Consider the following 20638-nt stretch of genomic DNA (forward strand, 5'->3'; position numbering starts at 1 on the left):
AACCCCTCCCACAACCAAGTCCTGGAATGAAACCCCACCCCACAATGATTCCCGAAAGAAGAGTAAACGTATGGAGGTGTGAGACGACGTGCCAGACAGAACTAAAGAGAAGCGTTGGGCAGGATGAGGTGGTCAGTCTGTCTGTCTCAGTGTTGATAGATAGAGGATGATGACAGTCAGTCAGACAGACAGACCAGGGAACAGGAACCAGGTCAGTCTCTACCCTCCTCAGCATCCTCTCCATCTCCCTGGTTGTCTGAGGTCCACAGCTACAAAGATACGAGAGAGCGAGAGGACAGAGATACGAGAGAGAGAGAGGACAGAGATACGAGAGAAAGAGGACAGAGACGAGAAACAGGGATTAACATGTTAAAAAAGACTGTAGGTCAACATTCACATTACATGTCATTTAGCAGACTCTCTACAGTAGCGAGTCATTTAGCAGAGCGAGTCATTTAGCAGAGACTCTCTACAGTAGCGAGTCATTTAGCAGAGACTCTCTACAGTAGCGAGTCATTTAGCAGAGACTCTCTACAGTAGCGAGTCATTTAGCAGAGACTCTACAGTAGCGAGTCATTTAGCAGAGACTCTCTACAGTAGCGAGTCATTTAGCAGAGACTCTCTACAGTAGCGAGTCATTTAGCAGAGACTATCTACAGTAGCGTGTCATTTAGCAGAGACTATCTACAGTAGCGAGTCATTTAGCAGAGACTATCTACAGTAGCGAGTCATTTAGCAGAGACTATCTACAGTAGTGAGTCATTTAGCAGAGACTATCTACAGTAGTGAGTCATTTAGCAGACTATCTACAGTAGTGAGTCATTTAGCAGACTATCTACAGTAGTGAGTCATTTAGCAGACTATCTACAGTAGTGAGTCATTTAGCAGACTATCTACAGTAGTGAGTCATTTAGCAGACTATCTACAGTAGTGAGTCATTTAGCAGACTATCTACAGTAGTGAGTCATTTAGCAGAGACTATCTACAGTAGTGAGTCATTTAGCAGAGACTATCTACAGTAGTGAGTCATTTAGCAGACTATCTACAGTAGTGAGTCATTTAGCAGACTATCTACAGTAGTGAGTCATTTAGCAGACCATCTACAGTAGTGAGTCATTTAGCAGACTACAGTAGTGAGTCATTTAGCAGACTCTCTGATCCAGAGCCACGAACAGTAGTGAGTCATTTAGCAGACTCTCTACAGTAGTGAGTCATTTAGCAGACTCTCTACAGTAGTGAGTCATTTAGCAGACTCTCTACAGTAGTGAGTCATTTAGCAGACTCTCTACAGTAGTGAATCATTTAGCAGACTCTCTACAGTAGTGAGTCATTTAGCAGACTCTCTACAGTAGTGAGTCATTTAGCAGACTCTCTACAGTAGTGAGTCATTTAGCAGACTCTCTACAGTAGTGAGTCATTTAGCAGAGACTATCTACAGTAGTGAGTCATTTAGCAGAGACTATCTACAGTAGTGAGTCATTTAGCAGACTATCTACAGTAGTGAGTCATTTAGCAGACTCTCTGACAGTAGTAGTCATTTAGCAGACTCTCTACAGTAGTGAGTCATTTAGCAGACTCTCTACAGTAGTGAGTCATTTAGCAGACTCTACAGTAGTGAGTCATTTAGCAGTGACTCTCTACAGTAGTGAGTCATTTAGCAGACTCTCTACAGTAGTGAGTCATTTAGCAGAGTCATTTAGCAGACTCTCTACAGTAGTGAGTCATTTAGCAGACTCTCTACAGTAGTGAGTCATTTAGTGACTCTCATTTAGTCAGACTCTCTACAGTAGTGAGTCATTTAGCAGACTCTCTACAGTAGTGAGTCATTTAGCAGACTCTCTACAGTAGTGAGTCATTTAGCAGACTCTCTACAGTAGTGAGTCATTTAGCAGACTCTCTACAGTAGTGAGTCATTTAGCAGACTCTCTACAGTAGTGAGTCATTTAGCAGACTCTCTACAGTAGTGAGTCATTTAGCAGACTCTACAGTAGTGAGTCATTTAGCAGACTCTCTACAGTAGTGAGTCATTTAGCAGACTCTCTACAGTAGTGAGTCTCAGACTCTCTACAGTAGTGAGTCATTTAGCAGACTCTCTACAGTAGTGAGTCATTTCATTTAGCAGACTCTCTACAGTAGTGAGTCATTTAGACTCTCTACAGACTCTCTACAGTAGTGAGTCATTTGATGAGTCAGAGCCACTACAGTAGTAGTGAGTCATTTAGCAGACTCTCTGATCCAGAGCCACTAACAGTAGTGAGTCATTTAGCAGACTCTCTACAGTAGTGAGTCATTTAGCAGACTATCTACAGTAGTGAGTCATTTAGCAGACTCTCTACAGTAGTGAGTCATTTAGCAGACTCTCTACAGTAGTGAGTCATTTAGCAGACTATCTACAGTAGTGAGTCATTTAGCAGACTCTACAGTAGTGAGTCATTTAGCAGACTCTCTACAGTAGTGAGTCATTTAGCAGACTACAGTAGTGAGTCATTTAGCAGACTACAGTAGTGAGTCATTTAGCAGACTCTCTACAGTAGTGAGTCAGCAGACTCTCTACAGTAGTGAGTCATTTAGCAGACTACAGTAGTGAGTCATTTAGCAGACTCTCTGATCCAGAGCCACTAACAGTAGTGAGTCATTTAGCAGACTCTCTGATCCAGAGCCACTAACAGTAGTGAGTCATTTAGCAGACTCTCTGATCCAGAGCCACTAACAGTAGTGAGTCATTTAGCAGACTCTCTGATCCAGAGCCACTAACAGTAGTGAGTCATTTAGCAGACTCTCTACAGTAGTGAGCAGAGTGCATACCGTCTTCATATTTGTTCCTACTGGGTAGACAGGTTACGTAGCTCCTCTACCTTTGTCTCAGGAATGTGTGACCAAAACAAACTCTCCGACATCATAAGTCAACCCAGTGACAACAGGGAACTATGATTTTAGTACACGACACTTACTGTCAAGTTGTCTCTCAGTAGCTGCATGATCAAGGTGCTGTCTTTGTAGGAATCTTCACTCAGGGAATCCAGCTCTGCAATAGCGTCGTCGAAAGCCTGCAGGAGAACAGAACGTTTTAAAAAACACAGTGTTGTTCTACATTTCATATTGGACGACTGCGTATTTGTTGGGTTTGCAGCTGGAGAGAAAGGCATCTCTCACTGTTACTTGGTCACGTGACATTAAAACCTGGAAGGAAGAGAGGGGTCACGCGCTTTGCTAGAACCTTCTCACCTCGACTCTGATAGGCCCTCATTTCCCTCATGTCTTTCATCAGGTTCTCCTGTAGGCGACAGGGCGACGTGTGGACAGAAACCGGGTGCTTCACAAAGCACCATCAAATTAATTAGCCAGTAATTTTGAGAAACATTAAGAAAGTTTGGTTATTTTGACTCAAATAAAATAAATAGACCAGTTATCTACCTTTGATAAGCAGCTAGTTAACTCCCATACCAATTTCAAATGTTTCTGAACTAATATCTGACTAACTCAGAAATATGAAGTTATTTCAGAATGAAAGTTAACGTCGTCTTAGAACATGTTTCCTGTACGTCCAACTGGCCTCACAACCGCAGACCACGTGTTACCACGCCAACCCAGGACCTCCACATCCGGCTTCTTCACCTCGGGGATCATCTGAGACCAGCCACCCGCACAGGTGATGAAACCGTGGGTTGACACAACTGAAGAATTTCTGCTCAAACTGTCAAGAAACCGTCTCAGGGAAGCTCATCTGTGTGCCTGTCGTCCTCACCAGGGTCTTGACCTGGCTGCAGCTATCCCCAGTTAGATAACGCCCCGTGACGTTATGTTAGCTAGCTATCACCAGTTAGATAACGCTCCGTGACGTTATGTTAGCTAGCTATCCCCAGTTAGATCAGAAAACCAGCGTGGATCAGAAAACCAGTTAGTGGATCAGAAAACCAGTCAGTATCTGGCGTATCAGAAAACCAGTCAGTATCTGGCGTGGATCAGAAAACCAGTCAGTATCTGGCGTGGATCAGAAAACCAGTCAGTATCTGGCGTGGATCAGAAAACCAGTCAGTATCTGGTGTGGATCAGAAAACCAGTCAGTATCTGGCGTGGATCAGAAAACCAGTCAGTATCTGGCGTGGATCAGAAAACCAGTCAGTATCTGGCGTGGATCAGAAAACCAGTCAGTATCTGGCGTGGATCAGAAAACCAGTCAGTATCTGGCGTGGATCAGAAAACCAGTCAGTATCTGGCGTGGATCAGAAAACCAGTCAGTAACTGGCGTGGATCAGAAAACCAGTCAGTATCTGGCGTGACCAACATTTACCTCATGCAGCGAGACACATCTCCTTCACATAGAGTTGATCAGGCTGTAGATTGAGGCCTGGGGAATGTTGGGTAGCCTGTCTGGTAAGTATGCAGACCATGGAAGAACTGGGACATTTTCAGCTTCCAGGAAGTGTACAGATCCTTGCGACATGGGGCAGTGCGTTATCACGCTGAAACATGGGGTGATGGCGGCAGTTGAATGGCACCACAATGGGGCCTCGGGATCTCGTCACGGTATCTCTGTGCATTCAAATCGACATCAATAAAAATGCAATTGTGTTCGTTGTCCGTAGCTTACGCCTGACATTACCATAACCCCACCGCCACCATGGGGCACTCTGTTCACAACGTTGACATCAGCAAACCCCTCTGAAACAACGCCACACTGCCCGGTACAGTTAAAACCGTGATTCATCCGTGAAGAGCACACAAGGTAGCCTAGTGGTTAGAGCGTTGGACTAGTAACCGAAAGGTTGCAAGTTCAAATCCCCGAACTGACAAGGTACAAATCTGTCGTTCTGCCCCTGAACAAGGCAGTTAACCCACTGTTCCTAGGCCGTCATTGAAAATAAGAATTTGTTCTTAACTGACTTGCCTCGTTAAATAAAGGTAAAATAAATAAAAACTTCACCAGTGGCCATCGAAGGTTGAGCATTTCCTCACTGAAGACGGTTACGATGCCCAACTGCAGCCAGGTCAAGACCCCGATGAGGACGACAGGCACACAGATGAGCTTCCCTGAGACGATTTCTTGACAGTTTGAGCAGAAATTCTTCAGTTGCGTCAACCCACGGTTTCATCAGCTGTGCGGGTGGCTGGTCTCAGATGATCCCCGAGGTCAAGAAGCCGGATGTGGAGGTCCCGGGTTGGCGTGGTAACACGTGGTCTGCGGTTGTGAGGCCGGTTGGACGTACAGCAAACATGTTCTAAGACGATGTTGGAGGCGGCTTATGGTAGAGAAATTAACATTAAATTACGTTTGTGACAAAACTGCAAATTTCAGAGTGGCCTTTTATTGTCCCCCAGCGCAAGGTGTACCTGTGTAATGACCATGCTGTTTAATCAGCTTATTGATATGCCACACCTGTCAGGTGGATGGATTATCTTGGTAAAGGAGAAATGCTCACTAACTGGTAGTAAACAAATTTGTGCATAAAATTTGAGATAAATAGTATTTTTGTGAGTATGGAACATTTCTGGGATCTTTTATTTCAGCTCATGAATCACAGGACCAACACTTTACCTGTTGCGTTTATATTTTTGTCCAGTGTAGATGCGCAATGGATTATGATCATTGTAGTTAATTACCACATTTTATGCGCTAAACTATGTATAATATTGGCCTGTTGGAAACTACAACTCCCTACTGCCTCACAGTTCAGGCTGGATCGGATTTATCTCTAGAGAAACTACAACTCCCTACTGCCTCACAGTTCAGGCTGGATCTGATTTATCTCTAGAGAAACTACAACTCCCTACTGCCTCACAGTTCAGGCTGGATCTGATTTATCTCTAGAGAAACTACAACTCCCTACTGCCTCACAGTTCAGGCTGGATCGGATTTATCTCTAAAGAAACTACAACTCCCTACTACAATGTGGCATTGAGCTCAAATAATATATATTCAGCCAATCAGCGGGCGCAGCAGTCACATGCGCCGAATACAACCGTGAAATACTGACAATAATGAGACTATATAAACAAGGAGTACCAGTATAAAGACCCTACAGCAGTGACCCCATGTATAAAGACCCTAGAGCAGTGACCCCATGTATAAAGACCCTAGAGCAGTGACCCCATGTATAAAGACCCTAGAGCAGTGACCCCATGTATAAAGACCCCTAAAGACCCTACAGCAGTGACCCCATGTATAAAGACCCTAGAGCAGTGACCCCAGTGACCCCATGTATAAAGACCCTACAGCAGTGACCCCATGTATAAAGACCCTAGAGCAGTGACCCCATGTATAAAGACCCTAGAGCAGTGACCCCATGTATAAAGACCCTAGAGCAGTGACCCCATGTATAAAGACCCTAGAGCAGTGACCCCATGTATAAAGACCCTACAGCAGTGACCCCATGTATAAAGACCCTACAGCAGTGACCCCAAATAAAGACCCTAGAGCAGTGACCCCATGTATAAAGACCCTAGAGCAGTGACCCCATGTATAAAGACCCTAGAGCAGTGACCCCAGTGACCCCATGTATAAAGACCCTAGAGCAGTGACCCCATGTATAAAGACCCTAGAGCAGTGACCCCATGTATAAAGGCCCTAGAGCAGTGACCCCATGTATAAAGGCCCTGACCCCATGTATAAAGCAGTGACCCCATGTATAAAGACCCTAGAGCAGTGACCCCATGTATAAAGGCCCTAAAGTATAAAGACCCCAGTGACCCCATGTATAAAGACCCTAGAGCAGTGACCCCATGTATAAAGACCCTAGAGCAGTGACCCCATGTAAATAAAGACCCCATGTATAAAGACCCTAGAGCAGTGACCCCAGGTATAAAGACCCCATGTATAAAGACCCTAGAGCAGTGACCCCAGTGACCCCCAGTGACCCCAGGTATAAAGACCCTAGAGCAGTGACCCCAGGTATAAAGACCCTAGAGCAGTGACACCCCCAGTCGAGACTCTCTGCCCTATCAGGACTGTCAACCTCATCATCAAGCGGCCATCTTGGACGGGCTCATAACCACATACCGTCTTGGCCAGTTTGCAGGCCTGCTCGGGGGAGTTGAGGATCTCGTAGTAGAAGACAGAGAAGTTGAGAGCCAGGCCCAGACGAATCGGGTGGGTGGGTTGCATGTCCTTCTTGCTGATCTCAAACGCATCCTTATAGGCCTCCTGGGAGTTACCGATGATGGCTGGAGAGAGGAAGAGGAAGATTAGAAATATACTACTTTAAATACATCTCTTTAAGGGGATAACAGCAACAGTCATTTTGATTAATAACTTTTATTTCAGACAGTGTTCAGTCTTTAAGATTAGAAATTTTAGCCCCAGCCCCCCAAAAAAAAATACAACTTGAAAAACTAAAGAGCAAGAAAATCCTGGCATGTTGTGAGCTGGAGGTAACGTCTGTAGTCAGTGAGTGAAAGAGAACGTTATCACAATGGTTGTCGTGGTAAAGGTGGGCGGGGCCGTGGGCCTACGAGGAGCATTAATTTAAGGTCTACTTCCTGTGCCAGTTCCAGAGAGGTGGAGACTAGACGACATCTTCCACTGTGCAGCTCAACACAACAGACTGACACGAAGAGGAACCGAGCCCTGCTTTAACTTCCTGTTCACACAATCTCTCTCTGATTAGCATCTACTGGTCTCCCTCACAGCTTCCTGCAGTCACTAGAACCAGCCTCTACTGGCCTCCCTCACAGCTTCCTGCAGTCACTAGAACCAGCCTCCCTCACAGCTTCCTTCAGCCACTAGAACCAGCCTCCCTCACAGCTTCCTTCAGTCACTAGAACCAGCCTCCCTCACAGCTTCCTTCAGTCACTAGAACCAGCCTCCCTCACAGCTTCCTGTAGTCACTAGAACCAGCCTCCCTCACAGCTTCCTTCAGTCACTAGAACCAACATCAACCAGCCTCCCTCACAGCTTCCTTCAGTCACTAGAACCAGCCTCCCTCACAGCTTCCTTCAGTCACTAGAAACAGCTTCCCTCACAGCTTCCTTCAGTCACTAGAACCAGCCTCCCTCACAGCTTCCTTCAGTCACTAGAACCAGCCTCCCTCACAGCTTCCTGTAGTCACTAGAACCAGCCTCCCTCACAGCTTCCTTCAGTCACTAGAACCAGCCTCCCTCACAGCTTCCTTCAGTCACTAGAACCAGCCTCCCTCACAGCTTCCTTCAGTCACTAGAACAAGCCTCCCTCACAGCTTCCTTCAGTCACTAGAACCAGCCTCCCTCACAGCTTCCTTCAGTCACTAGAACCAGCCTCCCTCACAGCTTCCTTCAGTCACTAGAACCAGCCTCCCTCACAGCTTCCTTCAGTCACTAGAACCAGCCTCCCTCACAACTTCCTGTAGTCACTAGAACCAGCCTCCCTCACAGCTTCCTGTACTCACTAGAACCAGCCTCCCTCACAGCTTCCTGTACTCACTAGAACCAGCCTCCCTCACAGCTTCCTGTAGTCACTAGAACCAGCCTCCCTCACAGCTTCCTGCAGTCACTAGAACCAGCCTCCCTCACAGCTTCCTTCAGTCACTAGAACCAGCCTCCCTCACAGCTTCCTGTAGTCACTAGAACCAGCCTCCCTCACAGCTTCCTGTAGTCACTAGAACCAGCCTCCCTCACAGCTTCCTTCAGTCACTAGAACCAGCCTCCCTCACAGCTTCCTGTAGTCACTAGAACCAGCCTCCCTCACAGCTTCCTTCAGTCACTAGAACCAGCCTCCCTCACAGCTTCCTTCAGTCACTAGAACCAGCCTCCCTCACAGCTTCCTGTAGTCACTAGAACCAGCCTCCCTCACAGCTTCCTGTAGTCACTAGAACCAGCCTCCCTCACAGCTTCCTGTAGTCACTAGAACCAGCCTCCCTCACAGCTTCCTGTAGTCACTAGAACCAGCCTCTACTGGCCTTCATTCAGAATATCTGACCACAAACACACTATACTGGGACCATGCAGTATAATTTATCATTTATTTCCCAAAGTAATGTGGACCCCCCCCAATATAAAAAGGCAACGTTTAAAAATGTAAACTAACCCCACAACCCATTAGGAATCTACTCTACTTCTTTCCTTTAGAGGATCATTGGAGCTGGCTTGGTGGTGATAATGTTAACTGTTACTCCTATGAACACACCTAACCCTAATGACCCTGCTATGACTCCTATGAATAACACACCTAACCCCAATGACCCCGCTATGACTCCTATGAATAACACACCTAATCCTAATGACCCCTATGAATAACACACCTAACCCTAATGACCCTGCTATGACCACTATGAATAACACACCTAACCCTAATGACCCTGCTATGACTCCTATGAATAACACACCTAACCCTAATGACCCTGCTATGACCCCTATGAATAACACACCTAACCCTAATGACCCTGCTATGACCCCTATGAATAACACCCCTAACCCTAATGACCCCGCTATGACCCCATATGAATAACACACCTAACCCTAATGACCCCTATGAATAACACACCTAACCCTAATGACCCTGCTATGACTCCTATGAATAACACACCTAACCCTAATGACCCTGATATGACTCCTATGAATAACACACCTAACCCTAATGACCCTGCTATGACCCCTATGAATAACACACCTAACCCTAATGACCCTGCTATGACCCCTATGAATAACACACCTAACCCTAATGACCCTGCTATGACCCCTATGAATAACACACCTAACCCTAATGACCCTGCGATGACTCCTATGAATAACACACCTAACCCTAATGACCCTGCTATGACCCCTATGAATAACACACCTAACCCTAATGACCCTGCTATGACTCCTATGAATAACACACCTAACCCTAATGACCCTGCTATGACTCCTATGAATAACACACCTAACCCTAATGACCCCTAGGAATAACACACCTAACCCTAATGACCCTGCTATGACCCCTATGAATAACACACCTAACCCTAATGACCCCGCTATGACTCCTATGAATAACACACCCAACCCTAATGACCCTGCTATGACCCCTATGAATAACACACCTAACCCTAATGACCCTGCTATGACTCCTATGAATAACACACCTAACCCTAATGACCCCTATGAATAACACACCTAACCCTAATGACCCCTATGAATAACACACCTAACCCTAATGACCCTGCTATGACTCCTATGAATAACACACCTAACCCTAATGACCCCTATGAATAACACACCTAACCCTAATGACCCCTATGAATAACACACCTAACCCTAATGACCCCTATGAATAACACACCTAACCCTAATGACCCTGCGATTACTCCTATGAATAACACACCTAACCCTAATGACCCCTAGGAATAACACACCTAACCCTAATGACCCTGCTATGACCCCTATGAATAACACACCTAACCCTAATGACCCTGCTATGACTCCTATGAGCACACCTAACCCTAATGACCCCGCTATGACTCCTATGAATAACACACCCAACCCTAATGACCCTGCTATGACCCCTATGAATAACACACCTAACCCTAATGACCCCGCTATGACCCCTATGAATAACACACCTAACCCTAATGACCCTGCTATGACTCCTATGAATAACACACCTAACCCTAATGACCCTGCTATGACTCCTATGAATAACACACCTAACCCTAATGACCCCTAGGAATAACACACCTAACCCTAATGACCCTGCTATGACCCCTATGAATAACACACCTAACCCTAATGACCCCGCTATGACTCCTATGAATAACACACCCAACCCTAATGACCCTGCTATGACCCCTATGAATAACACACCTAACCCTAATGACCCTGCTATGACTCCTATGAATAACACACCTAACCCTAATGACCCCTATGAATAACACACCTAACCCTAATGACCCCTATGAATAACACACCTAACCCTAATGACCCTGCTATGACTCCTATGAATAACACACCTAACCCTAATGACCCCTATGAATAACACACACCTAACCCTAATGACCCCTATGAATAACACACCTAACCCTAATGACCCCTATGAATAACACACCTAACCCTAATGACCCTGCGATTACTCCTATGAATAACACACCTAACCCTAATGACCCCTAGGAATAACACACCTAACCCTAATGACCCTGCTATGACCCCTATGAATAACACACCTAACCCTAATGACCCTGCTATGACTCCTATGAGCACACCTAACCCTAATGACCCCGCTATGACTCCTATGAATAACACACCCAACCCTAATGACCCTGCTATGACCCCTATGAATAACACACCTAACCCTAATGACCCCGCTATGACCCCTATGAATAACACACCTAACCCTAATGACCCTGCTATGACTCCTATGAACACACCTAACCCTAATGACCCCGCTATGACTCCTATGAACACACCTAACCCTAATGACCCCGCTATGACCCCTATGAATAACACACCTAACCCTAATGACCCTGCTATGACCCCTATGAATAACACACCTAACCCTAATGACCCTGCTATGACTCCTATGAATAACACACCTAACCCTAATGACCCTGCTATGACTCCTATGAATAACACACCTAACCCTAATGACCCTGCTATGACCCCTATGAATAACACACGTAACCCTAATGACCCTGCTATGACTCCTATGAATAACACACCTAACCCTAATGACCCTGCTATGACTCCTATGAATAACACACCTAACCCTAATGACCCTGCTATGACTAACACACCTAACCCTAATGACCCTGCTATGACTCCTATGAATAACACACCTAACCCTAATGACCCTGCTATGACTCCTATGAATAACACACCTAACCCTAATGACCCAGCTATGACTCATATGAACACACCTAACCCTAATGACCCAGCTATGACTCCTATGAATAACACTAGGATTATGTAGGACACACCCTTATGTATCAGAGGGTCCAATGAGGTCAGTTTCCTGGGCGTGGCATCACCACGTAGTAAGGTTTATAGAAAACCTAAAGCCCTGGATCAACCAGAGGGCCACAGCTCTACTGCTGCATCACAAAGTAAACAGGCCACACCTTTCTCTTCCCCTCTCTCTCTCTCTCGCCCACCGAGCCAGCCGTTACCGGGCCGCCGAGCCAGCCGTTACCGGGCCGCCGAGCCAGCAGTTACCGGGCCGCCGAGCCAGCCGTTACCGGGCCGCCGAGCCAGCCGTTACCGGGCCGCCGAGCCAGCAGTTACCGGGCCGCCGAGCCAGCAGTTACCGGGCCGCCGAGCCAGCAGCCAGCCGCCGAGCCAGCAGTTACCGGGCCGCCGAGCCAGCAGTTACCGGGCCGCCGAGCCAGCAGTTACCGGGCCGCCGAGCCAGCCGCTACCGGGCCGCCGAGCCAGCAGTTACCGGGCCGCCGAGCCAGCCGTTACCGGGCCGCCGAGCCAGCAGTTACCGGGCCGCCGAGCCAGCAGTTACCGGGCCACTGAAACAATAATTCCATGAATGGCATGGTATCCAACCAGCCACCCAGGAGGCCCTGAAATCAACTATTTAATTCCCTTTGCCAACGACAAGGAGGCACGCAGAACGGCAACTCCTCTATTTAAAAAAGGGGACAATGATGCGATCAGCTGTCCAAACAGACACCTACTAAATAAATGCATTGACATTAATTTGCAGTGTGTTTAAGCTGGTTTGTGTTTCTTTCCCAGATATGAAGGATTCTGTTTCGACGACGTGACGACGACTCAATGATTGTTATTTTCGAGACGGCAGATATATTAAAAATATTTCATTTCATTCAATTCATCCCCAGACATCCTTCAGGACTGAAACACCGTCTAAAGTACTGTCACCCTGATTCGTAAAAGACTGTCACGTCCCCCCAAAATAAAAGAAGTAGACGGCCCATTACGTCACGAAAGGTTGATATCAAAACGTCTACCTCCAGAGGTGTGGACCACACACCTGTCTACCTGTTCCCCAACGTCTACCTGTTCCCCAACACACACACACACCCGTCTACCTGTTCCCCAACACAGACACACACCCGTCTACCTGTTCCCCAACACAGACACACACCCGTCTACCTGTTCCCCAACACAGACACACACCCGTCTACCTGTTCCCCAACACAGACACACACCAGTCTACCTGTTCCCCAACACAGACACACACCAGTCTACCTGTTCCCCAACACAGACACACACCCGTCTACCTGTTCCCCAACACAGACACACACCCGTCTTCCTGTTCCCCAACACAGACACCTGATTGGCTAGCACAAAGGGACTTATCACAGGGCTTACCGGCTTTCTCCTCTCCAACCGCCACCTCGGCTAAGTAGCGGTAGTAATCTCCTTTCATTTTCAAATAGAACACTTTGCTCTCGGCCGGAGTAGCATTGGGGATGAGGAACTGGTTCAGAAGACCCTGTAGAGAGACAGACGGAAGAAAAGTTGTTGTCAGAAATATGCAAATCAGACACCCAGCCACCAATCAGTTATTTACATGTGAATTGTTGGCTCTAGTCTACAGCAACGCCATTTGCAGCTCTGCAAAAGGTATCACCTAACATTGTATAGGCAGGTCTAGACCCCCCAGCACCAGTTTCTCTGGAAATCACATCTAGCCGTGTGATGTAGTAGTAGGGAGTTGTAGTAGGGAGTTGTAGTTTCCAGCCGTGTGATGTAGTAGTAGGGAGTTGTAGTTTCCAGCCGTGTGATGTAGTAGGGAGTTGTAGTTTCCAGCCGTGTGATGTAGTAGGGAGTTGTAGTTTCCAGCCGTGTGATGTAGTAAGAGTTGTAGTTTCTAGCTGTGTGATGTAGTAGTAGGGAGTTGTAGTTTCCAGCCGTGTGATGTAGTAGTAGGGAGTTGTAGTTTCCAGCTCAGTTGGTAGAGCATGCTTAGGGTAGTTCAAGGGAGTTGTAGAATGTTGCACACATGACCGCTTTGATAAAAGCGTCTGCTAAATGGCATATATTATTATTATTATTATTATAGTAGTAGGGAGTTGTAGTAGGGAGTTGTAGTTTCCAGCTGTGTGATGTAGTAGTAGGGAGTTGTAGTTTCCAACTGTGTGATGTAGTAGTAGGGAGTTGTAGTTTCCAGCCGTGTGATGTAGTAGTAGGGAGTTGTAGTTTCCAGCCGTGTGATGTAGCAGTAGGGAGTTGTAGTAGGGAGTTGTAGTTTCCAGCCGTGTGATGTAGTAGTAGGGAGTTGTAGTTTCCAGCCGTGTGATGTAGCAGTAGGGAGTTGTAGTAGGGAGTTGTAGTTTCCAGCCGTGTGATGTAGTAGGGAGTTGTAGTTTCCAGCCGTGTGATGTAGTAGGGAGTTGTAGTTTCCAGCCGTGTGATGTAGTAGGGAGTTGTAGTAAGGGAGTTGTAGTTCCCAGCCGTGTGATGTAGTAGGGAGTTGTAGTTTCCTGCCAACATTCTACATACAGTGCATTCGGAAAGTATTCAGACCCCTTGACTTTTTCCACGCTGTTACGTTACAGCCTTATTCTAAAAATGGATTTTTTTTTAAATGCATCAATGTATATTTCAATACTCCATAACGACAAAGCAAAAACAGGTTTAGAGATTTATGAAAACTTAAAATTAAACCGTAAATATTACAATAATATAAGTATTCAGACCCTTAACTCAGTACTTTGTTGAAGCACCTTTGGCAGTAATGCCCTGAACCACCCGACACCTCCCCCGGGTGAGAGAGAGACACCTCCCCCGGGTGAGAGAGAGACACCTCCCCCGGGTGAGAGAGAGACACCTCCCCCGGGTGAGAGAGAGACACCTCCCCCGGGTGAGAGAGAGACACCTCCCCCGGGTGAGAGAGACCCCCCCCGGGTGAGAGAGACACCTCCCCCGGGTGAGAGAGAGACACCTCCCCGGGTGAGAGAGAGACACACCCCCGGGTGAGAGAGAGACACCTCCCCCGGGTGAGACCCCCGGGTGAGAGAGAGACACCTCCCCCGGGTGAGAGAGAGACACCTCCCCCGGGTGAGAGAGAGACACCTCCCCCGGGTGAGAGAGAGACACCTCCCCCGGGTGAGAGAGAGACACCTCCCCCGGGTGAGAGAGAGACACCTCCCCCGGGTGAGAGAGAGACACCTCCCCCGGGTGAGAGAGACACCCCCGGGTGAGAGAGAGACACCTCCCCCCGGGTGAGAGAGAGACACCCCCGGGTGAGAGAGAGACACCTCCCGGGTGAGAGAGAGACACCCCCGGGTGAGAGAGAGACACCCGGGTGAGAGAGAGAGAGAGACACCCCCCGGGTGAGAGAGAGACACCACCCCCGGGTGAGAGAGAGAGAGACACCTCCCCCGGGTGAGAGAGAGACACCCCCCCGGGTGAGAGAGAGAGAGACACCCCCGGGTGGGTGAGAGAGAGAGACACCCCCTGGGTGAGAGAGAGAGAGACACCTCCCCCGGGTGAGAGAGAGAGACACCTCCCCCGGGTGAGAGAGAGAGAGAGACACCTCCCCCGGGTGAGAGAGAGAGAGAGACACCCCCCGGGTGAGAGAGAGAGAGACACCCCCTGGGTGAGAGAGAGAGAGAGACACCCCCTGGGTGAGAGAGAGAGAGACACCCCCTGGGTGAGAGAGAGAGAGACACCCCCTGGGTGAGAGAGAGAGACACCCCCTGGGTGAGAGAGAGAGAGACACCCCCTGGGTGAGAGAGAGAGAGACACCCCTGGGTGAGAGAGAGAGACACCCCTGGGTGAGAGAGAGAGACACCCCTGGGTGAGAGAGAGAGACACCCCCTGGGTGAGAGAGAGACACCCCCTGGGTGAGAGAGAGAGAGACACCCCTGGGTGAGAGAGAGAGAGACACCCCTGGGTGAGAGAGAGAGACACACCCCCTGGGTGAGAGAGAGAGAGACACCCCCTGGGTGAGAGAGAGAGAGACACCCCCTGGGTGAGAGAGAGAGAGACACCCCCTGGGTGAGAGAGAGACATCCCAAAGCTTGATGAATTGGTTTATTTGAATCAGCTGTGTTGTGCTAGGGCAAAAACCAGGTGGTGTCTGTCTCTCTCTCTCTCTCTCACCTGAGACACCTGTCCCTCTCAGAGTGTCTCCACAACGGGACCGACAGGTGAGGAATGGCCTAACGAGCTGAACGAGGCCCTACGAACTGGCTAACAGCTAATTACACTGAGCTGATTACTGTCAGACCAGGGCTAGAACCAGGCAGGCAGGAAAACCTCAGTCATTTCAAGAGGGAGGGAGGGACAAGGTTTGGGTAAGAGCCCCAGTCTTAGCACCTCTCGTCAATAAATTGACATGGCAAACTGGTCGGCGGAAAATAAATTATATGGCATTTTGAAGGATGAAAACTCACGGTGGGTCAAAGCCACCGAGAGAGAGGGAGCACCTCCCCTTCCCCAGTCGTCTTACCAGCACATCGTTACAGATCTCCTTCAGTTCCTTCTCTATCTTCTCCCTGTACTCCTTGGCCATGGCCTGCTTCTTCTCGCTGCCCTCAGTCTTCTGCTCGATGCTGGACACCACCCTCCAGGAGGAACGCCGAGCGCCCACCACGTTCTTATAGGCCACAGAGAGGAGGTTCCGCTCCTCGTTGGACAACTGGGTGCCTTCCTCCGTCACTGCCTTCATGGAGGCCGCCATGTCGTCGTAGCGCTCGGCCTGCTCCGCCAGCTTGGCCTTCTGGACCAGCTCCTTCTGAACCACCTCGCTCTTGTCAACCATGGCTACTCAGGACTGAGGACAGAGAAGAAGAAACATGGCTGCCATGGTTACTAGGGACTGAGGAGAGAGAAGAATAAATATCAACCATGGTTACTAGGGACTGAGGAGAGAGAGAAGAATAAATATCAACCATGGTTACTAGGGACTGAGGAGAGAGAGAAGAATAAATATCAACCATGGTTACTAGGGACTGAGGAGAGAGAGAAGAATAAATATCAACCATGGTTACTAGGGACTGAGGAGAGAGAGAAGAATAAATATCAACCATGGTTACTAGGGACTGAGGAGAGAGAGAAGAATAAACATTAACCATGGTTTCTAGGGACTGAGGAGAGAGAAGAAGAAACGTGTCAACCATGGTTACTAGGGACTGAGGAGAAACATGTCAACCATGGTTACTAGGGACTGAGAAGAAGAAACATGGCTGCCATGGTTACTGGGGACTGAGGAGAGAGAAGAAGAAACGTAGCCATGGTTACTAAGGACTGAGGAGAGAGAAGAAGAAACATGTCAACACCATGGTTACTAGGGACTGAGGAGAGAGAAGAAGAAGCATGTCAACACCATGGTTACTAGGGACCGAGGAGAGAGAAGAAGAAACATGTCAACCATGGTTACTAAGGACTGAGGAGAGAGAAGAAGAAACATGTCAACCATGGTTACCAGGGACCGAGGAGAGAGAAGAAACATGTCAACACCATGGTTACTAGGGACTGGGGAGAGAGAAGAAACATGTCAACACCATGGTTACTAGGGACTGGGGAGAGAGAAGAAACATGTCAACACCATGGTTACCAGGGACTGAGGGGAGAGAGAAGAAACATGTCAACACCATGGTTACTAGGGACTGAGGAGAGAGAAGAAGAAACATGTCAACACCATGGTTACTAGGGACTGAGGAGAGAGAAGAAGAAACATGTCAACCATGGTTACTAGGGACCGAGGAGAGAGAAGAAGAAACATGTCAACACCATGGTTACCAGGGACCGAGGAAAGAAGAATAAATATCAACCATGGTTACCAGGGACTGAGGAGAGAGAAGAAGAAATATCAACCATGGTTACCAGGGACTGAGGAGAGAGAAGAAGAAACATGTCAACACCATGGTTACTAGGGACTGAGGAGAGAGAAGAAGAAACATGTCAACACCATGGTTACTAGGGACTGAGGAGAGAGAACAAACATTTCAACCATGGTTACTGGGGACCGAGGAGAGAGAAAAAGAAACATGTCAACACCATGGTTACTAGGGACTGAGGAGAGAGAAGAAGAAACATTTCAACCATGGTTACTGGGGACCGAGGAGAGAGAAGAAGAAACATGTCAACACCATGGTTACTAGGGACTGAGGAGAGAGAAGAAGAACTGGAGAGAGAAGAAGAACACATGTCAACAACCATGGTTACCAGGGACCGAGGAGAGAGAAGAATAAATATCAACTATGGTTACCAGAGACTGAGGAGAGAGAAGAATAAATATCAACCATGGTTACTAGGGACTGGGGAGAGAAATGTTGGCATGTCGTACAGGGTCAAGCTGCAGTGGAGCGCCCCTGGACGGAGAGCAAGTTAAGTGCCCTACTCAAGGGCACACCGGTAAGGGATGGTTGTTACAATCTGAACCCAGAAGCCCTGCAGTTACCAGATCCATTCCCAGCTCACGACCCGGGATTCAAATCGACAACTGCCTGCACCAACACGGAACAAAGTCCAGGAAATCTAACCTATAGCTAGCACCAAAGCAAACAACTCATAAACTCAGGGTAATTCCTGATTAAAAAATAAAATAAAAAAACAAACAAGCACCAGAAAAAGTTAAAATATCACTAAACGTAGCCGTTTGTTCCTCATGTAATCTAGAAACGAAAGTGAGGTGCGGTTGTGATCCACAATGTAACAAATGCAAAGCATAAACCAGGACCGCCCAAAACAGACAGCAGTGAGAATCAATAACCGACATCTGCTGGTACCATGCAGAATGGCCCACGGGTCTACAGACAACACTGATGTACCACGCTCAATCAATCCCATATTTTCCATTCCGTAATAATACACACATGTAGACTCGCCTGGTACTGTGGCTTGGGGGTCATATGAGACGTGCACTGCGCATTTCCGCTAACATTATCCAGGTTAAGACCTGATATGGATGGTATGTACGACACAGCAGTGAAAGGACACCAGCCTGGTTTCTACCCTGTAAAGAAAAACGCGGATGTGCATTCACTCCCTGCCATGCCACACCCATGTTGTACCTAATTGTAAAACGAAATTAGCACAGAAATGGCAAGCATTCACACACACAGATGGCGATGGACATACTGTACAAGTCATGTACTGTTTAGTTAGTTAGTTACATTGAATGTCTAACGGATGTAAAAGTTGAGATTGATTCATTACTGAGTTTGCTATAAAGGCCAAAGGGAGGATGTCGTCCCCGCCTTAAAATGACAACTGTATTTACTACTGTTTCTCACCCGGAAAGTACGAGTGAATCCCGGCATGGCGGACAATCAAACCGTGCCTGGGACATAGCTTTAGCTCCGATCGATCAAAATGAAAGGGGTTTTAAAATAGATTAGGTTTGCTATTTTATTTATACGAGTTAGTTGGCCTTGTTTGGTCGTGATTTGCCTCCAAAGAAAAACCGACGGGGCATTTTTTTTTCTTTCATATTTATTCCAACGACAACATGTTTTACATATCAAATAACTGTTTTGTGTCAGTAAACGACGAAATACAGGGTCCAAAAACGGTTTTATAGTTAGTTAGAGAGCCAGCTAGGTTTGTGCTAAACTCAGTTTAGCCGAGCTACATGTCTGCTAAATGCTAACTAAATGAGCTAACATGCAATTGTCGACCACACAAAATAGGTAGAAAAAGGTAACTTACTTGAAACTAACTCGAAACCTGACAAGATGCACACAAATAAAAAACCCTGTCCTAGCGAGAACAAACCCCTCCAAAAGAAACAAAACCGGTAGCTATTGTTCTCTGGTCGGCTAACTGCATTCCTAGCTAACGTTAGCCACCTGACAACCAAACTAACCGGATCTCTAACCGTTATATATACTAGCCGCTATTTTTCCCCCCTCAAAGTAAGATCCATAGTGAACACATATATACATTAAAACATGTGTTTAACGTGAGTTTTTTGAACTGAGGACAGGTCTCTTACCTGAGTGCGAAGGGCTAGTGGTGTTGTCGGTGCGGCTCGCTAAGCGACGTTACAACCGGTGTGAATGTCGAGTCCACGGGGTTTCCCTCCAATCACAGCCCAGCAGCAGGGGCGCACTGGGGTTACCACAGCCACAAAGTCACATAATGAACACAACAAATAAAATAAAGGTCGTTTACAACCGGTGTGAATGTCGAGTCCACGGGGTTTCCCTCCAATCACAGTCCAGCAGCAGGGGCGCACTGGGGTTACCACAGCCACAAAGTCACATAATGAACACAACAAATAAGATAAAAAGTCAGATTTTTATTTATTATAATGAACACAACAAATAAAATACAGTCAGATTTTTATTTTATTTTTTTAATTATTTATTTTTTATTATGAACACAACAAATACAAAAAAACTAAGTCAGATTTTTTATTTATTTATTTATTATGAACACATAATATATAATATGACTAATATAATAATATAATATGACTAATCCCCCCGCTTATTTAAAAAAATGTATCTTATTAAAAATCTGATTTAAAAAAAACAACCTAACTTTAAAACACACTGCTCACATTATTCCTTAACCTTAAATGAAAGGCCAAAAAGGAAAGTTTACTGGCTGTGGTAACTAGTGACAACAGGCAGGGAGCGAGTGACGTCAAAGGATACCATGGCAACCCGTGATTGACGTGATGGTTTATCGACCATTCTATGAGAAACTCCTTTATCAGAAGAGGTGTAGGGCATGCTATGAGAAGATGTTGGTTTTGCAACCTATTTAAATTATAATAAAATATACTTATATACCCTACCTGTGATTGATTATCTCACCACTGTCACCT

General features: G+C 47.0%; 1 protein-coding gene across 1 annotated transcript; it reads right to left on the reverse strand.

Annotated features, from left to right (window-relative positions):
* Positions 1–14: 14 nt before the first annotated feature.
* LOC124022322 (14-3-3 protein beta/alpha-A-like) lies at positions 15–19955 on the reverse strand. The gene is made up of 6 exons (XM_046337246.1): positions 19799–19955; positions 16310–16633; positions 13222–13345; positions 6998–7161; positions 2952–3047; positions 15–269 (listed from the first exon to the last, which is right to left on the reverse strand). Exons 2-6 carry the CDS (start codon positions 16619–16621, stop codon positions 213–215), a joined length of 753 nt encoding a protein of 250 aa, XP_046193202.1. The 5' UTR covers positions 16622–16633; positions 19799–19955; the 3' UTR covers positions 15–212.
* Positions 19956–20638: the final 683 nt, after the last annotated feature.

The sequence above is a fragment of the Oncorhynchus gorbuscha genome, unplaced genomic scaffold (genome assembly GCF_021184085.1).
Source record: "Oncorhynchus gorbuscha isolate QuinsamMale2020 ecotype Even-year unplaced genomic scaffold, OgorEven_v1.0 Un_scaffold_1335, whole genome shotgun sequence".
Classification (NCBI taxonomy): domain Eukaryota; kingdom Metazoa; phylum Chordata; class Actinopteri; order Salmoniformes; family Salmonidae; genus Oncorhynchus; species Oncorhynchus gorbuscha.